Source organism: Bos javanicus, chromosome 15 (genome assembly GCF_032452875.1).
Source record: "Bos javanicus breed banteng chromosome 15, ARS-OSU_banteng_1.0, whole genome shotgun sequence".
Lineage (NCBI taxonomy): Eukaryota > Metazoa > Chordata > Mammalia > Artiodactyla > Bovidae > Bos > Bos javanicus.
This window is the reverse complement of record NC_083882.1, coordinates 56,803,562-56,820,684: the sequence shown is the minus strand read 5'-3', so window position 1 is coordinate 56,820,684 and position 17,123 is coordinate 56,803,562. Positions and strand designations below refer to the sequence as shown.

The 17,123-nt window shown below is 52.1% G+C and overlaps 1 protein-coding gene across 3 annotated transcripts in view; it reads right to left on the bottom strand.

Annotated features, from left to right (window-relative positions):
- Positions 1-17,123, bottom strand: part of MYO7A (myosin VIIA) — a 112,700-nt gene that overhangs the window by 40,963 nt on the left and 54,614 nt on the right. For all 3 annotated transcript variants that reach the window (XM_061380948.1, XM_061380949.1, XM_061380950.1), the window contains exons 19-30: positions 16,654-16,748; positions 14,999-15,083; positions 14,232-14,450; positions 13,676-13,783; positions 8,075-8,284; positions 7,481-7,684; positions 7,055-7,231; positions 6,516-6,605; positions 5,030-5,157; positions 2,053-2,179; positions 739-858; positions 19-192 (exon numbers count right to left, since the gene is read on the bottom strand). In XM_061380948.1, the coding sequence (XP_061236932.1) occupies positions 19-192; positions 739-858; positions 2,053-2,179; positions 5,030-5,157; positions 6,516-6,605; positions 7,055-7,231; positions 7,481-7,684; positions 8,075-8,284; positions 13,676-13,783; positions 14,232-14,450; positions 14,999-15,083; positions 16,654-16,748 (1,737 nt within the window). The remainder of the gene's footprint in view (positions 1-18; positions 193-738; positions 859-2,052; positions 2,180-5,029; positions 5,158-6,515; positions 6,606-7,054; positions 7,232-7,480; positions 7,685-8,074; positions 8,285-13,675; positions 13,784-14,231; positions 14,451-14,998; positions 15,084-16,653; positions 16,749-17,123) is intronic.

Genomic DNA, 17,123 nt, shown 5'->3' with positions numbered 1-17,123 from the left:
CTTCCGGGCTGGCCTCACCTTATCAAACAGGGCTATGTAGAGGGAGAACCCGAAGCGGTCCTTGAGCGAGATCTTGTCGGCCAGCGCATTGCAGAGCTCCTTGGCCGTGGTCGCCGAGTCCGTCAGCAGCGTCTTGGTGGTCCCGTCCATGAACGTCACGGGCAACATGATGGGCTTCTTGGACTTGGTGGCCTGAAAGTGACCCAAGAGGCTTCCTGGGAATCCTTTCACTTCAGAACATCTCACGCCCTCTGGGCTCCCAGCTCCTTCTGGAGATGGAGCCCTCAGACCTAAACGTCCCACAGCACATTGCCTGTCCCTGGTCACAGGTGCCCAGGGAGCCCTGCTGTGCTCCCCACCTGAGAGGACCTGCAAGGTCCCTGAGCTGGGGCACTAGGGCTGGCCGGGTGGTCAGGCTTTGCCAGGTGCCAGGGACGCCTGTCTTCCTGTCATGTAACCATCACAAGACCCTGTGAAGTGACATTTGCATTGCCATGCTGCAGATGAAGCCATTGAGACACAGAGGAACACCCCACCAAGTCACGTTGACTATAAAGCCAGCAGATGGAGTCATTGCCCACTGGGGGCTTTCCTGTTCCAGGGGCTTGAGACTCCAGAACTTGAGGGTGCGTGCTTGAAAGACCACAGAATCCCAAAGCAGGGAATATTTCTAGGGCACTGGAGTGTACGGTGACACAAGCGCACACACACACAAGCACACACGCCCGGGGGTCGCACCTGCAGCTCCAGCCAGCTGGGCGGCTGTGTCCGTGTCCCATTGACAAAGGTCCTCCTGAGTCGCTCCTCACAGTACGGGGCGTAGCCAGGGGGTCCCCCATGGATGAAGTTCCGCAGGTACTACGGACAGAGGACCAACTCAGGGGACCCCACTCCAGCCTCCCTCGGCCTCCCCACCTGTGACACAGGCTGATAGGCTGGGACCTGGGACCCTTTGCCAGAGTGCTTGCACCTAGACAGATATTTCCTTGAGCAACAAAATACAAAGAAACCAAAAGGAACTGAAAATAACTGCACAGGTGCAGTGGGAACAATTATGAACAATAAAATACAAAAAGGCCACAAACCAACTGCCATTTCTGAGCTGCTGGGAGCAGAGGCAGGGACTTTTCCACGAGCCCTGCACACAGCACCACCACCAAGGGGGTGGGCAGACAACCTCTGACCTGACCCACCAATCCGTCCCCACCCTCACCTCATTTAAGGAGCCAGGGAGCAAGCAGGGCACCCGTTTCTTGTTCTTACTCCCTTGTACCACAGCACCAGCCTCAGTAAAGCCTTGCCTGAATTTCATGTCTGGCCTCTTAACAACTTCTATTGACTAAAGGTTCATGGACCCAGGTGAGCAACACCTGGACCATCAGAGCAACTTTCCCAGGTCTCCTGCCTCTGGTTCCTCCACCCACAACCTGCTCCTGGGGACACCTCCACCCACGCCCTTCCTCAGCTTCCCAGGGCTCCCCACTGCCCTCTAGATCAAGCCCACATGCCTCACGCTGGCAAAAAGGCCGCCATGATCCAGGCCTTTCTAGTCTCAGCCATGCCTCCAGCCTCACCCCACACACCACCCCTGCCCTGCACCCAGCTTAACTGCTCCTCTTCCTCCAGGGTCCACCTCCCTGACCCCTCCACTCCTCATACTGCTGACCAGCTGGGCTGATCCAGCTGACAGCTGCTCTGCCTCTGTGTCCCCAGCACCCAGAGCCTGGCACCCAGGGTCACAAAAGAGCCTGAGATGAACTAAAGTTCTTCAGACCAGCATGTGAAAAGTCCAGGAGATACTGCTGTCAAACTCAGCGTCTGCATAAATCAAATGGGGCCAGGGGAGACAGAAGTGAAGTGGTGGGTGCCTAGGAGGAGGGCCAGGAAGATGGGCCCCGCAGAGGCTGGGAGGTCTGGGAGGAGATGACCTGGGCAGGACCTCACTGCCAAGCCCCTCTGCCCTCTGAGATGCTTCTCCGTGCTCTGCTCCTTGACACCAGAGACCAAGCCCAATTCCCCTTCCTGTCCCTGGAGGCCAAAAGCCTCCCCTACCTTAACAAACTTCTCAGAGGGGGCAAAGCAGCCCACGCAGAGAGACACGAGGATCCAGCCCCGGGCATAGCTGCTCTTGGAGGGGTTGTGAGTGAGCTGCTTGCTGATCTGGCAGTAGATCTCATCCCTAAGCAGAATGGGGTACAAGGAAGGAAGACAGACTGTCTCAGAGGGAAAGCCCACCCTCCATCCCAGCAGCAGGTGAGATGCCTACTCCCCCACTTGCCAGGGATGACCCAGGATGAGAGTGGTCAGAGTGGGACCAGGTGGGCAAGGCTGAGCCCAGGGCTCTGAGGAGGGTCTGGCTTTGGAGGAGATAGGCTCATCAGACGTGAAGCACGTTCATACCTAACTCCAATCCAGAGTCCAGGGCCCCCAATCCACAGGGTGGTGCACACCCTGCTCTGGGCACGGGACCATGGTCAGTAGTGACCACTCTAATGAGAAGCACAGGCTCCATCCCCCCCTCACCCCTCACCAAGCTGCGTGGCCTGGGCAGGTGAGTTCACCTCCAAGCCTGACCCACAGTCCCAGCAGCAGGTACAACTTCCACTAATGGAAACTGGCAGAGCAGGAAATGGGAAAAACATCTGGGGAGTTTCTCTGGGGGAGGAAATGAGTAGGGACTTTGATGCTCTCTTGATATGTTTCCGTATGTTTGAATATTTAAGTGGCCATGTATTACTTTTGATCCCTGGGTCAGGAAGATCCCCTGAAGGAGGAAATGGCAACCCACTCCAGTACTCTTGCCTGGAAAATTCCATGGGCAGAGGAGCCTGGCGGACTGGCAGTCCATGGGGGTCACAAAGAGTCGGACACGACTGAGCGAGTGAGCATGCACATATTACTTTTATAATCAGATAAAATCACTGAAGGTAGTTTTTTGTTTTGTGTTGTTTTCATTTTAAAGGGAAGTGATAGCACCCTGCTTATAAGATTGTTGTGAAGAAAAATGAGCCAAGGCTTATACAGGCCCTGGCACAATGCCCAGCACAGTAAACCCCCAAAGATGCCAGCCTAGCTGCAGCCTTAAGATGCTACCTGTCCATTCAGGGACAAAGGCTGGACCTACCATGGTGCAGTAACCACCAGGGGGCACTCACTGCTGTTCTTCTCTCTTAGAAGGGCAGGTTTCTAATTCAGTGGCTCCCCACTTTTGAGAGCTCACAGACCAATACAACTTCAAAATACATTCTGGAAGTTGCTAACTTACTAAGTTGAATAGCTTATAACTTAATTGTCATCAACTTATAATGACAAATAAGGACATTTAAAACACACCAAATACACAGCCCCTGCCCACTATCTATATCACAATCATTTTATAAAACAAAGGTAATTTTAATATCCAAAAAGTAGGAATGGCAAAATCTCAGAACAAAGAACCATGTTTTAAATAAATCAAACTTAGAAACATCCTTATTTCCCCCATCTTGTCACAGACCAGTAGCTGGAAGCCCTGACCCTGTTCACTTTCTAAGCAGGGATATGGAGGTCGAGAGAAGGGAGGGATTAGTCGTGGACCCTCAGGGAGTCAGCACCCAGGCTTCTGACTCAGTCCAGGGACCCTGGCACTGTGTTATTTAGAAGCATCACTTAAGGTCTGATGATGAGATTAATTATAAGGTAAATTCTTTTTTTTTTTTCTTTGTGGTTGTCATTTATTGGGTTTTTTTTTTAATTTTATTTTATTTTTAAACTTTACATAATTGTATTAGTTTTGCCAAATATCAAAATGAATCCGCCACAGGCACGCATGTGTTCCCCATCCTGAACCCCCCTCCCTCCTCCCTATGAGGTAAATTCTTAACCCTTAAACATACCTTGGGCAATTACCTTTTCTTCCCAGGGGCTGACAGCCCCAAGTGCTACATCTCTGGTGAGCAAGGTAGTAACTGGCCTCAAGGAGCAATGAAAGAGAGGCCAGTGACCCCTGGGCAAACCTCTTCCCTTCTCTGGACTTCCTGCCTCCTACTGGTAAAATGATACTTGACCTCCCCACCCCACCCCATCCTGCTGTTCTCCCAGCCAACACACATGAGTTCATTGTCTGCTCTCCTAACCAGACATCTTGTGCAGATGGAGTTCTCAGAGAAACCGTGTTTTCCCGCCACTGATGCAGCTGAGTTGATTCCTTAATTGCTCCTGAAAAGTCACAGACCAGCGCCTCCGCAACACCCCAGGGACCCAAGCAAAGGCCTCTCCTGGGCCTGAGGCATGTGCTGGATGCCTTCTGACCACAGTAACCCTGAGCACAGGCCTGGGCGGGGTGCACTGAAGGTGCCCGCAGGGATGGGTTATACATCAGATAATGCTAATAGCCAACAGCTACCGTCTAGTGAGTGGCCACTATGGAGGTCCTAGGTCACACTTTCCCTAGTTTTATCTGCCCCAAGCCTACAAGGTAGCTACTATTATTATTCCGTCTTAGCAGAGGAGGAAACTGAACCTTGCAAAGATAAAATCACTCTACCAAGGCCACACAACCAGCTACCAGCAGAGCTAAACCCAGGCCTGCTTGGCTTAATCAGTTACTAAATTGGACTGCAAGGAGATCCAACCAGTCCATCCTAAAGGAGATTAGTCCTGGCTGTTCATTGGAGGGACTGATGTTGAATCTGAAACTCCAATACTTTGGTCACCTGATGCAGAGAGCTGACTCATCTGAAAAGACCCTGATGCTGGGAAAGATTGAGGGCAGGAGAAGAAGGGGACGACAGAGGATGAGATGGTTGGATGGCATCACCGACACAATGGACATGGGTTTGGGTGGACTCCAGGAGTTGGTGATGGACAGGGAGACCTGGCGTGCTGTGGTTCATGAGGTCACAAAGAGTCGGACACGATTGAGTGACTGAACTGAACTGAAAGTGATGGAGCCACGATTCTGCCACCCAAAGCCTTGTGGGGCTGGAAGAGCAGGATGGCTCCCCCTGCCAGCTGCCCCCTCCCTGAGCCCCAGCCCTCAGGTGCTGACCGGAGTGCTGGCCGCAGGATGCCGTTGCCAATGATGAAGTGCAGCTTCTCCAGGTTGGAGGTGGGCCGGTCCTCCAGCATGCTGTTGCCCTGCACCGTGGACTCCCCATCATGCAGCCTCTTGGTCACCTGGGACACAGCAGAGGGCGGAGGCTCGAGCAGGGCTCTCCCGCTTGCCTGAGTCTGCCCACTCCCTGGGAAAACAGAACCCTGGGAGTGGCCAGAGCACTGGCTCCCCAGCACCATCACAGCCCCGCCCTATGCAGGACAGACACTGAGTCAATGCCTGGCCCACACAGCCAGGGGGCGCTGGCCTGGTGCCACCCCCTTCTGAGCATGGTTCCTCTGCAGTCTCCCTGACAGCGTTCCCTGCAAGGAGGTCCCCCCAGGCAGGGTAGGGGCTGCTCCTCTGACCCCCGATGGGATCCCTAGCTCTCTAAGATGGGCCGCACACCACTCCGACAGCCAGAGTCTACCCACGTTCCAAGCACCACCATCACCCATCATGAGCACCCTGGCCCCATGCGAACAGCCTCAGGCCTGGATTCTTTCAAATGGACTTCTCTCCTCAGGTTCCACACAGCCCATAGCGCCAGCCCCACCCTGTGCCCAGAGACACGGAGCAGGTGAGAGGGTGAGTGGTGGGAGCATGCCCCTGCAGACAGGAAGGGCTCCGGAGGGCCTCGTGTCCGCTGAGCACCCACAGTCAGCATCTCAAGCCACCATCCTAGGAACACACTAGCAGGCGTTTTTCTTCTCTGGGTGCCTTGGCTATCGAGCAGAGCTGGGATTCAAATCTGGGGCTACGAAGCTATCAACCAGACTGGAGCCTCAGATGGGGAACAAGAGGAAGACAAAAGCAAGGCAGGCCCAGGAAGTCCCGGAGCAGCAGCCTGAGCCTGTCTTGGGGAAGGCTTCCTGGAGGAGGTGACCCCAAAGCACAGAAGAGGAAGGCAGAATTTTAGGCAGAGGGACCAGTGTGCACAAAAACAGAGGCTTGAAGGAGCCAGTCCCTCTGTACCACAAATGCCTCCGTGTCTGTCGGCCCTCACAGCCTGGACAGTCCTGGAGCGAGGGGCCAGGACGGTGCTCAGAAAACACAAAACATAAATGAATGAATTCAAACAAACTAATAGTGTTAATGCCCCAAGGATACTCTTAACCCACAAAAATGTTTTCATCAGTTAAAAAGCCCCTGGATCAGAGGCAGTGAGTCCATGCCCTGGCAAGAACAGTCTTCCCTCCCACCATCTGGGGACGGCCTCTCCAGGCCTCCCCAGCTCCTATGGCCCCCTCTTCCAGGAAGCCCCCCTGACCGGCCCCAGACTGAGCACAGCGCCCTCTTCCTTGCACCCCGTCTGCCTGATCACACCTAACACCGTCCTGCCAGCCACCCCAGTCCCCTGAGGACGGGCAGGATCCATTCCTGTCCCTGTGGGTCCCAAGCCCAGTCTAGGCCACCAAGGCCATGCAGGGTCTGCTCCCACCTCCTCCGTCAGTTTGGACTTCTTTTTCAAGGTCAAGTGCACCAGCTTGTGCCTCACACTGCTCTTCTTCTGCCCATCGGGGAGCTGGGCCTGCAGGACAAACAAGGGTCAAGGTCAAGTGGCTGGGCCACAAATAATGACAAGAGCAGTTGACAATGTAGCTAGAATTAGCTCAAGCCCACACTAACATTTACAACGTATACCTTACCTTGCCCCTCCAACCCACCATCAGTCAAGTGGCAGATGGGAAAACAGACTCTGAGAAGTACAGTAACCCACAAACCACCCCCAACAAGTCCAAATGGAAACTGTCTCTGACTGCAAAGCCTATTTCAAAACCTGCCCCTGCCACATGGCCTCAACAGTGGTCAGCACTCTACAGCCTATACAACACTCACACATTCACCCTCAGGAGTAGACAGAGCAGGGCAAGGGTCAGGGGGTGAGGCAGAGGCAAATTTTTGTACGTCCTTCTGCTGAAACCTTATGGCTGGGGATGGCCTGGGTGGGACAGTGGCCACCGGGCACCTGGGACTCACCTCACCCTCGCCCTGCAGGGCCTGCAGCTCCCTCTTGTAGGTCTTCTTGCCCAGGGTCTCGTAAATCTTGGTCATCACGGGAATCTTCTCGCTGCCGTCACTCATGGCCGTGTGGTACCTGGGCTCTGGGAGGTCCCCCATGAACCGGAGGATGGTGATCCAGACTGCCAGGGCCGCCTGGGAGGCAGAGCCATGCCACTCAGAAAGCCCGAGCACAGGATGTTACCAAAGCCATCAAAATGACCCACAGAGAGGCTAGAGAACCGCAACCCACCCTCGACCGGAGGAGGACCACTGAGCTGAGTGCCGCTCGCTCTCCGGGCCTTGCCCTGTGACCCGCCCCAGGCTGGGCGCCGGGTGAAGTCAGCCCTGGTCCCTGCATACCAGGGCCCCTGCCCCTCTGCACCCATACTGCCCAGTCCTCACCAGCTGATCACCCTCATCATCGTGGTACAGCAGTGGCTGCTTGAGTGGCCGCCGGGTGTAGGTGTGCGTGGTCGTGCCCTGGAAGTAAGTGGCAGCGAACTTGGCGAATTTATACTCGGAGAGATCTTCCTCATCTTCGTCGGGCAGGGGCAGGGCTGCGTCCAGGTCCTCTTCTACCATCTCCCTCCGCCCGCGCTCCAGGTCCTGGAGGGAGGAGACGGGTTCCCTGCCATGGGGGCAGACCTGGGGCTGAGCTAGGGGCCCCTAGCCGGTCCCTGAGGGGCCAGCTCTTGCTCCAGGAGCATAGGGATCTGTCCACCCGGTTCACTCCCGAGACAGAGCCCAGCGCATGGTAGGTCCTCAACACACAAACGAAGAAAGGTTTGCGAATGGCCTTGGAGGGGGACAGTGGCTGGCCCAAGGTCACATTGCAGGCTGGTGGCTGGACAGGGCCTGGGACCGGCGGTCCCTGTTCCAGATCATCACTGCCGCCTTCCGCTCAGAGGGGACCAGGTGGACTTTAACACAAAGTGGCACAAGGGGAGGGAAGGCAACCACCTAGGGCCTGTCCCAGCTCCTTCCCCAGCCTGGTACCTCGAAGCCACTAGGTGCCTGGCCCTCCTGGCCTGGCAGGCCGCCCGAAGTCCCCAGGAAGCCAAACATCTTGTCCACCATGTCCGAGTGATTGATGGGCTCATGGCGGGCCCTCTCCATCTGCTCCAGGAGTTCCTTCTTCCTCCGAGCCTCCTCCTTCTCCTTCAGCTCCCGCTCTGCATCCTCGCGGGCCAGCTGGGCCAGGCGCTCCTGTGAGGCAGGGGTGATGCAGCGTCAGAGAGCAAGCCCCCTGTGGAGAGCCCACGGGAGTCCCTGCAGCAACCAGGCCTGAGTCCCAAACCCAAGAGGCCCTCCTGACGGCTGTGAAGGACTGAGCCTCCGGCCTCGCCACCCGGGGCCACACACACTAAGTTCTCACAGCCCGGTGAAGACAGATGCCACACCAAGTCCAGACAGAAATGCCACCTGCCCTCAGGGCTCAGCTGGGACCACCTCTTCCAGGAAGCCTACTCAGGCTTCCCCAGCCAAAAGGGACCACACCAACCCAGAAATCCCAGAGCCACTGGGCAGAGGCTGCAGACCAGTGGTGTACAATAGAAATATAATGCAATCCACCCTGGGTCACAAAGAGTCAGACACAACTTAGACTAAATGACAACATATACAGTGGCTACATTTAAAATAGTTCTTTTAAAAAATAGATCAATTTTAATAATGTACTTCATTTAACCCAATATTTCCAAAGTATTGAAACAGAGCAGAACTCTCTGATCCCTGCCCCGCTTCTACCATACCTTTCGCCTGTGGAAAACTTTAGTCAAAGAATAAGTTTAATCAGAGAAGTGAGAAATGCTGAAACAAAGGAAAACAGTCTAAGGAGATTAGTAACAACAGTGTCATCATTAAGCACAGTCAAGGAACTTTATCTCTTTCTCAAGGGCTATAGATAATATTCTGAGCCATATCCTGTGAGCTGTCTTATAGATACCAGAACACCAGGTGGAGAAGTTAACTACATGATAACCAGACTGTACCCTGGACGTGCACTGCCACAATTCTGAGAACTGGCCGCAAAGAAATGGGAGCAAGTGCACCCCAGAACTGAAGATTAACTGTACCTAAAACAACCCAGATGATGCTAGTCAGACCACTGATGACCAGTTGAAGATGACTGTTAGAGATGACTGTGCTGTTTCTGCATGTAACCTCCCCTCAACTCTGTCTATAAAAGCTCTCACCCCCTGCTTGTTCGGGGAAGGTGGGGTGGGAGCCGGCCTTTGGACAGATGTCTGCCACCCTCCCCTGCAGCTGCCAGCATCTGAAATAAAGCAAACCTTCCTTTCCACTAATCTGGCCTGCTTATTGGCTTTTGAGCGGTGAGCAGCCAGACCCCCCGACACATACCTTTCGGTAACAGTATTATCTCTGCATGTAATTAATATTTAAAATATCTCAGCTATTTTATAGTCCTTTTTTTTTTTTTTAACTAAGTCTTCAAAATCAAGCTTGTATTTGGGAATTCCCTGGCAGTGCAATGGTTAGGACTCATTGTTCTCACTGTTGAGGGTCTAAGTTCAATCCCTGGTCAGGGAACTATGACTCTGCAACTTTTTATCCAGAGTTATCTCCCAGCTGAGGGCCTGGACCCACAGCCTTCAGACCCAGCACAGAACAGGCACTTCATAGATCATAGCCTTGTCGTGGCAAAGGGGCTTGTGTAACTCAATGAAGCCATGAGCCACCCCAGACAGACAGGTCAAAGCAGAGAGTTCTGACAAAACATGATGGAGGACGGAATGGCAAACCACTCCAGTATACTAGCCATGAGAACCTCATGAACCGTATGAAAAAGCAAAAAGATATGACACCGAACAATAAGCCTCCCAGGTCAGAAGGTCCAATATGCTCCCGGGGAAGAACAGAGGACATCTACTAAAAGCTCCAGAAAGAGTGAAGCAGCTGGGCCATCGCAGAGATGATGCTCAGCCCTGGGTGTGTCTGGTGACGAAAGTAAAGGCCAATGCGGTAAAGAGCAATACTGCACAGGAACCTGGAATGTCACGTCCATAAATGCGTAAACTGGACATGGTCAAGCAAGAGATGGCAAGAGTAAACACTGACATCTTAGGAATCATTGAGCTCAAATGGATGGGGATGGACGAATTTAATTCAGATGACCATTGTATCTATACTGTGGGCAAGAATCCCATAGAAGAAATGGAGTAGCTTTCATAATTAACAAGAGTCCAAAACGCAGTCCTTGGGTGCAACCTTAAAAATGACAGAATTATCTCAGTTTGTTTCCAAGGCAAACCATTTGCCATCACAGTAATCTAAGTCTATACTCCAAACACCAATGCCAAAGAAGCTGAAGTTGATCAGTTCTATGAAGATCTAGAAGATCTCCTAGAACTAACACCAAGAAATGATGTCCTATTCATGATAGGTGATTGGAATGCAAAAGTAGAAGTCAAGAGATACTGTGATAACAGGCAAGTTTGGCCTTGGAGTACAAAATGAAGCAGGGCAAAGGCTAACAGAATTCTTCCAGGAGAATGCATTAGTCATAGCAAACACCCTTTTTCAACAATACAGGAGACGACTTTACACATGGATATCACCAAATATCAATGCCGAAATCAGACTGATTATATTCTTTGTAGCTGAAGATGGAGAAACTCTATACAGTCAGCAAAACAATACCTGGAGCTGACTGTGGCTCAGATCATCAGCTCCTCATAGCAAAATGAGGACCTTAACTTTCTTTCTTAAACTAAAGAAAGTGGGGAATACCACTAGGCCAGTCAGGTATGACAAATCAAATCCTCTGTGAATATACAGTGGAGGTGATGAATAGATTCAAGGGATTAGATCTAGTAAATACAGTGCTTAAAGAACTATGGACAGAGGTCTGTAATACTGTACAGGAGGCAATAAACAAAATCATTCCAAAGAAAAAGAAATGCAAGAAGGCAAAGTGGTTGTCTAAGGAGGCTTACAAATAGCTGAGGAAAGAAGAGAAACAAAAAGCAAGGGAGAAAGGGAAAGGTTCACCCAACTGAATGCAGAGCTCCAGAGACCAGCAAGGCGAGACAAGAAGGCCTTCTGCAATGAACAATGCAAAGAAACAGAGACAACAACAGAAAGGGTAAGACTAAAGATATCTCCAAGAACATTGGAAATATCAAAGGAAAATTTCATCCAAGATTGGCACAATAAAGGACAAAGATAGAGACCCAATAGAGACAGAAGAGATCAAGAAGAGGTGGAAAGAATACACAGAAGAACTGTACAGAAAAGATCTTAATGACCCAGATAACCACGATGGCATTGTCTCTCACTCAGAGCCAGATATTCTGGAACGTGAAGTCAAGTGGGCCTTAGGAAGCACTGCTGCCAATAAAGCTAGTGGAAGTGATGGATTCCAGCAGAGCTATTTAAAATCCTAAAAGATGATGCTGTTAAAATTGCTGCACTCAATATGCCAGCAAATTTGGAAAACTCAGCAGTGGCCACAGGACTAGAAAAGGTCAATCCTCATCCCAATTCCCAAGAAGGGCAGTACCAAATAATGTTCAAACCACCAGACAATTTCACTCATCTCCCACGCTGGTAAAGTTATGTTCAAAATCCTCCAAGCTAGGCTTCAGCATTACATGAACTGAGAATGTCCAGATGGTCAAGCTGGATTTAGAAAAGGCAGGGGAACCAGAGATCCAATTGCCAACATTTGCTGGATCATAGAGAAAGCAAGGGAATTCCAGATCATTGACTACACTAAAGCCGCTGACTGTGTGGATCCTAACAAACTGTGGAAAACTCTTGAAGAGATGGGAATACCAGACCGTCTTACCTGTCTCCTGAAAAACCTGTATACAGGTCAAGAAGCAAGAGTTAGAACCCTGCATCCCACCACTTCATGGGAAATAGATGGGGAAACAGTGGAAACAGTGTCAGACTTTATTTTTCTGGGCTCGAAAATCACTGCAGATGGTGACTGCAGCCATGAAATTAAAAGACGCTTACTCCTTGGAAGGAAAGTTATGACCAACCTAGATAGCATATTCAAAAGCAGAGACATTACTTTGCCAACAAAGGTTCGTCTAGTCAAGGCTATGGTTTTTCCTGTGGTCATGTATGGATGTGAGAGTTGGACTGTGAAGAAGGCTGAGTGCCAAAGAATTGATGCTTTTGAACTGTGGTGTTGGAGAAGACTCTTGAGAGTCCCTTGGACTGCAAGGAGATCCAACCAGTCCATTCTGAAGGAGATCAGCCCTGGGATTTCTTTGGAAGGAATGATGCTGAAGCTGAAACTCCACTACTTTGGCCACCTCATGCGAAGAGTTGACTCATTGGAAAAGACTCTGATGCTGGGAGGGATTGGGGGCAGAAGGAGAAGACGACAGAGGATGAGATGGCTGGATGGCATCACTGACTCAATGGACATGAGTCTCAGTGAACTCCGGGAGTTGGTGATGGACAGAGAGGCCTGGCGTGCTGCAATTCATGGGGTCGCAAAGAGTCGGACACGACTGAGCGACTGATCTGATCTGATAGGATAACTGACTGGTTCAGGATTGAGAAAGGAGTATGGCAAAGCTGTTTATTGTCACCCTGTTTATTTATACACAGAGTACATCATGCAAAATGCAAAGCTAGATGAGTTACAAGCTGGAATCAAGATTGCCAGGAGAAATATCAACAACTTCAGATATGTGGATGATACCATTCTAATGGCAGAAAGTGAAGAGGAACTAAAGAGCCTCTTGATGAGGGTGAAGGAAGAGAGTTAAAAAAGTTGGCTTAAAACTCAGTGTTAAAAAAACTAATTGCATGGCATCCGGTCCGATTACTTCATGGCAAGTAGACGGGGAAAAGGGGGAGACAGTGACAGATTTCCTCTTCTTGGGCTCTAAAATCACTGCAGATGGTGACTGCAGCTATGAAATTAGAAGACAACTGTTTCTTGGCAAGAAAGCTATGACAAACCTAGACAGTGTGTTAAAAAGCAAAGACATCACTTTTCCAACTAAGGTCCGTATAGTCAAGGCTATAGTCTTTTCAGTAGTCATGTACAGATGTGAGAGCTGGACAATAAAGAAGGCAGAGTGCCAACAAGTTGATGTGGTGCTGGAGAAGACTCTTCCTTGGACTGCAAGTTGATCACTCCAGTTAATCCTAAAGGAAATCAACCCTGAATATTCATAGGAAGGACTGATGCTAAAGCTAAAGCCCCAGTACTTTGGCCACCTGATAGAAACAGCTGATTCACTGAAAAAGACCCTGATGATGGGAAAGACTGAAGGCAGGAGAAAGAGGGCAACAGAGGATGAGATGGTTGGATGGCCTCATCAATTCAATGGACATGAACTTGGCCAAATTGCGAGAGATGGTAAGGGACAGGGAAGCCTGGAATGCTGCAGTCCATGGGATCATGAAGAGTCAGACACGACTTGGAGACTAAACAACAAAATTTCCCAGCTGAGGGCCCAGACCCACAACCTTCTCACCTGGCACAGAACAGGCACCCAGCGCACAGGTGAAGGAAGGTCACGTGGACAGAGGATGAACAGATGGTTTGGCTGAGAGCCACTGAACCAGTGAATGGAAGTGCAAGGAGCCGACTCGTCCCCAGCTCACCTGATGTTTGCGTTCGGCCTCCTCCTTGGCCTTCTTGGCACTCATCTCCTTCCGGAGCTTCTCCTCCTCTGCAAGCCGCATTTTCTCAGCCTCCAGGCGCCGCAGGTACTGGGGGAGGCGGGTGGCAGGATGGGCACCGTACCATGTGTGTGGCTGTCACAGTGCTCCCTGACAGCTTGACCCCACCCCACCCCCTTTGAGTTCCAGGACTGGGGATGACTTTGCCAAATAATTTAGCAGAGGGAAACTGAGGCATGCGAGAAACCCTCCAGGTCTCACAGCGGGTTGAGGGCACCTTTGATCCCAAAGCCGAAGCAGGTTCGCCTTGGCCTCCCAAAGACTCACAAGAGGGACTGGGCCCCCGCCCTACCCCTGACTGGAAGGAGGGAAATGAGGGTCCAGTCTTGTGCATCCTTCAGAGGGAGAGCCCTTCATCTCCCCGCCTCACCCCCTGCGATGGGCTCAGGCCACATGCGGGATGATTTGTCTGCCTGAGGTGCAGCGGCACCCCTTGGAGGACCTAGAGCCAGGGGTTCTTGTGGACTGGGCCCCTCACCTCGGCCCTGAGGCGCCGGTGCAGCCTGCGGGCGATCATGCCCCGGGCGTAGGCCTGCACGGTGATCACGGCCCAGAGGCGGTGGCGGAAGGCCTTGCGTACCAGGTAGGCCCGGCAGCGGGCCTGGAACCCGATGATGCGCCGGCGGGCCAGGCAGTACTGCTGGTGCAGCTTCCGGGAGCGGTGCAGGGCCTGCAGCCGCAGGAAGCCCAGCCGCATCTGCAAGGACAGCCACCAGCTCAGAACCACGGCCCTGATGCCAGACCAGCCGTGCCCATGGAGGTCACTGCCCTGGCTCCACTCGCCAACCCACGAGCCCTGAAGGCACAGCTGGTTCCATTCAGACCAAAGTTCCCCAGGGAGTGCGCTTGCCTTCCCCCAAAGTGGGTCTCCCCACCAGGGACACCATCCTCAGACCAGGAGCCGGCCTCCTTCCTGTTTGCCTCTCCAGCCCCAAGTCCAGGCTGCAGCCCAGTTCCTTCCCTATGGGTGTGTCTATGTGACACACCCATTCCTGGCCCCCTGTAAGGTGTTCAATAACCTGAGGCTCACAACCCACCAGGACATTCCAGAAGAAAAGCAGAAACATTGCTGACCAGCAGGGGAGAACCACAAGAAGCAGACTTGGACTTTGGGCTGGAAGAATGGTAGTGGCTGGCGGGGGCGGGAGGCCAGCTGCCCCGCAAACAGGTAAATCCTGTGCTATGACGATGGAACCAGGTTCAAAGACCTCGTGGATCACCAAGCAGCTCCCTCAGGAGGCTCACCAGCCCATAGTTCCTCCTGCAGTTGTGGCCCCGCCAGTGCCTCTGGATCAGTGTGGCAGCATTCTTCAGCTTCAGGAAGTTGGACCTGAAACAGCAGCATGATGCAGGAGGATGTCTATAGGGGTCTGGGTGGAGTTTGGAATCAGGAAAGTAGGGCTGAGTCCCAGCTTTGTGTCTCCTTGGCTCCACAACCTTAGGCAAAGGCCTATACCCTCTTTGTGCCTCAGTTTCCTCATCTGTAAAATGGACAGAATAATACCTGTCCTGCCTGCCTCACAGACTTGTCACATAAACTCAATAAGGTAGGCATTCAGGTTATTCATGAATAAATGTAGGACTTTCCCTGGTGGCTCACATGGTCTAAAATCTGCCTGCCATGTAGGAGACCCGGATTCAATCCCTGGATCAGGAAGACCCCTAGAAAAGGAAATGGCAACCCACTCCAGTATTCGTACCTGGAAAATCCCAAGGACAGAGGAGGCTGGTGGGCTACAGTCCATGGGGTCGCAAAGAGCTGGACATGACTTAGTGACTAAACAACAAGTAGTAAATAAGATAAAGATTAAACACTTGGAACACTGTGAAAGTGAAGTAACTCAGTCAAATCCGACTCTTTGTGACCCCCTGGACTGCAGCCTACCAGGCTTTTCCATCCATGGGATTTTCCAGGCAAGAATACTGGAGTGGGTTGCCATTTCCTTCTCCAGGAGATCTTCCCGACCCAGGGATTGAACCCGGGTCTCCCTCATTGTAGACAGATGCTTTACCATCTAAGCCACCAGGGAAGTCCTGGAACACTGTAAACATCACTTATTACTGATCGTTTAACTCCCTCATATTACATGTGAGGAAACTGAGACTCGATGTGGTTGGGGCTAGAGCCCTGGTCTTCTGACTGAGCACCATGCTGTTCCCCTGCACAGACTTGGCCACTGCTACAGGCTGACAGTCATCTTTGACCTCATGGAGGACAAGAGGTCACACATCAAACAGCAGGTGTCTCCTGAACATAGAAATAAGAGGAGTGAAGGATGGCTACCTCAACGTGGGTGAGTCCATGAGCCAGTGCCTGGATGCTCACAGAAACGAGGGCACAGCCATGGGAAAGGATGGACAAGTGGGTAGAAAAACAGGTGAATGAGTGGACCAAGGATGGCTGGACAAGTGGGTGGATGGGAAGAGAAGGGGAGCGGCCAGATGAACATAAAAAGGGGCAGGAAGTGTGGTTTTAGTGGAGCCTGAATCACAGAGTCAGCCCCACCCAACTGGGAGGTGACACAACTGTACACCCGCCCCTCACGTGGAATACGGGACACACTTTGTAATTTACATGTAATTTACACAGAATACGGGACACACTTTGTACCTTACAAATCTCATAGCACCCACGTGTGTCTCATGAGCCCACATGGGCAGGCATGTATTACTGGGCATGCGGAATATAGATGGGCCCGTGTGTCTTAGTGTTCATCCATGTTCATGTGACCCTGTGTGTGCCTTGCACATGTGTGCATGTCTCTGTGTATGCACATGGGTGTTTATTCCCAGTGTCCACACAGGAGGAACCACAGTGAGCCAAGCACATGCACACGTGTGCATGCATGCACACACACACACGTTGGCGGAGGCGGGGAAGAGCCCGTCCAGACACAAACCTGTCTTTGAAGCCCCGGATGACTTTCTGGAGGAGGATGACTCTGTCGGTGATGGCCTTGTCCCGCTCCACCTCCAGCAGCATGTCATGGTGGTCCTGAAGGGCAGAGCCTTCTGAGCAGAGCCCCCACCAACCCCTCCAGTCCCAGAGCAGAGGCTGCCCCAGGTGGGCCCCTCTTCCTTTACTTAGGGAGCTGGTCCCTAATGGCTTCCATACGTGCTATGGCGCCATGGGGCAGCCTCCCTCAAGTACAGACAAGGTACTGTCATGGCTGGTTCCCTGAGGCCTGGGTGGGACACATGCAGCAGGAGGGGCCCAACACGCACACACACTAACTCCATCCCAATGGCCATCTCTACCCTGAGACCTGGCTATTCTAGATGTTTCTGTCATATCAGCCACTGACCTGGGACAGGAGACCATCATTTCACTCCTGGATCTTAGAAATAGTCTCCTGACTGATACCATCTC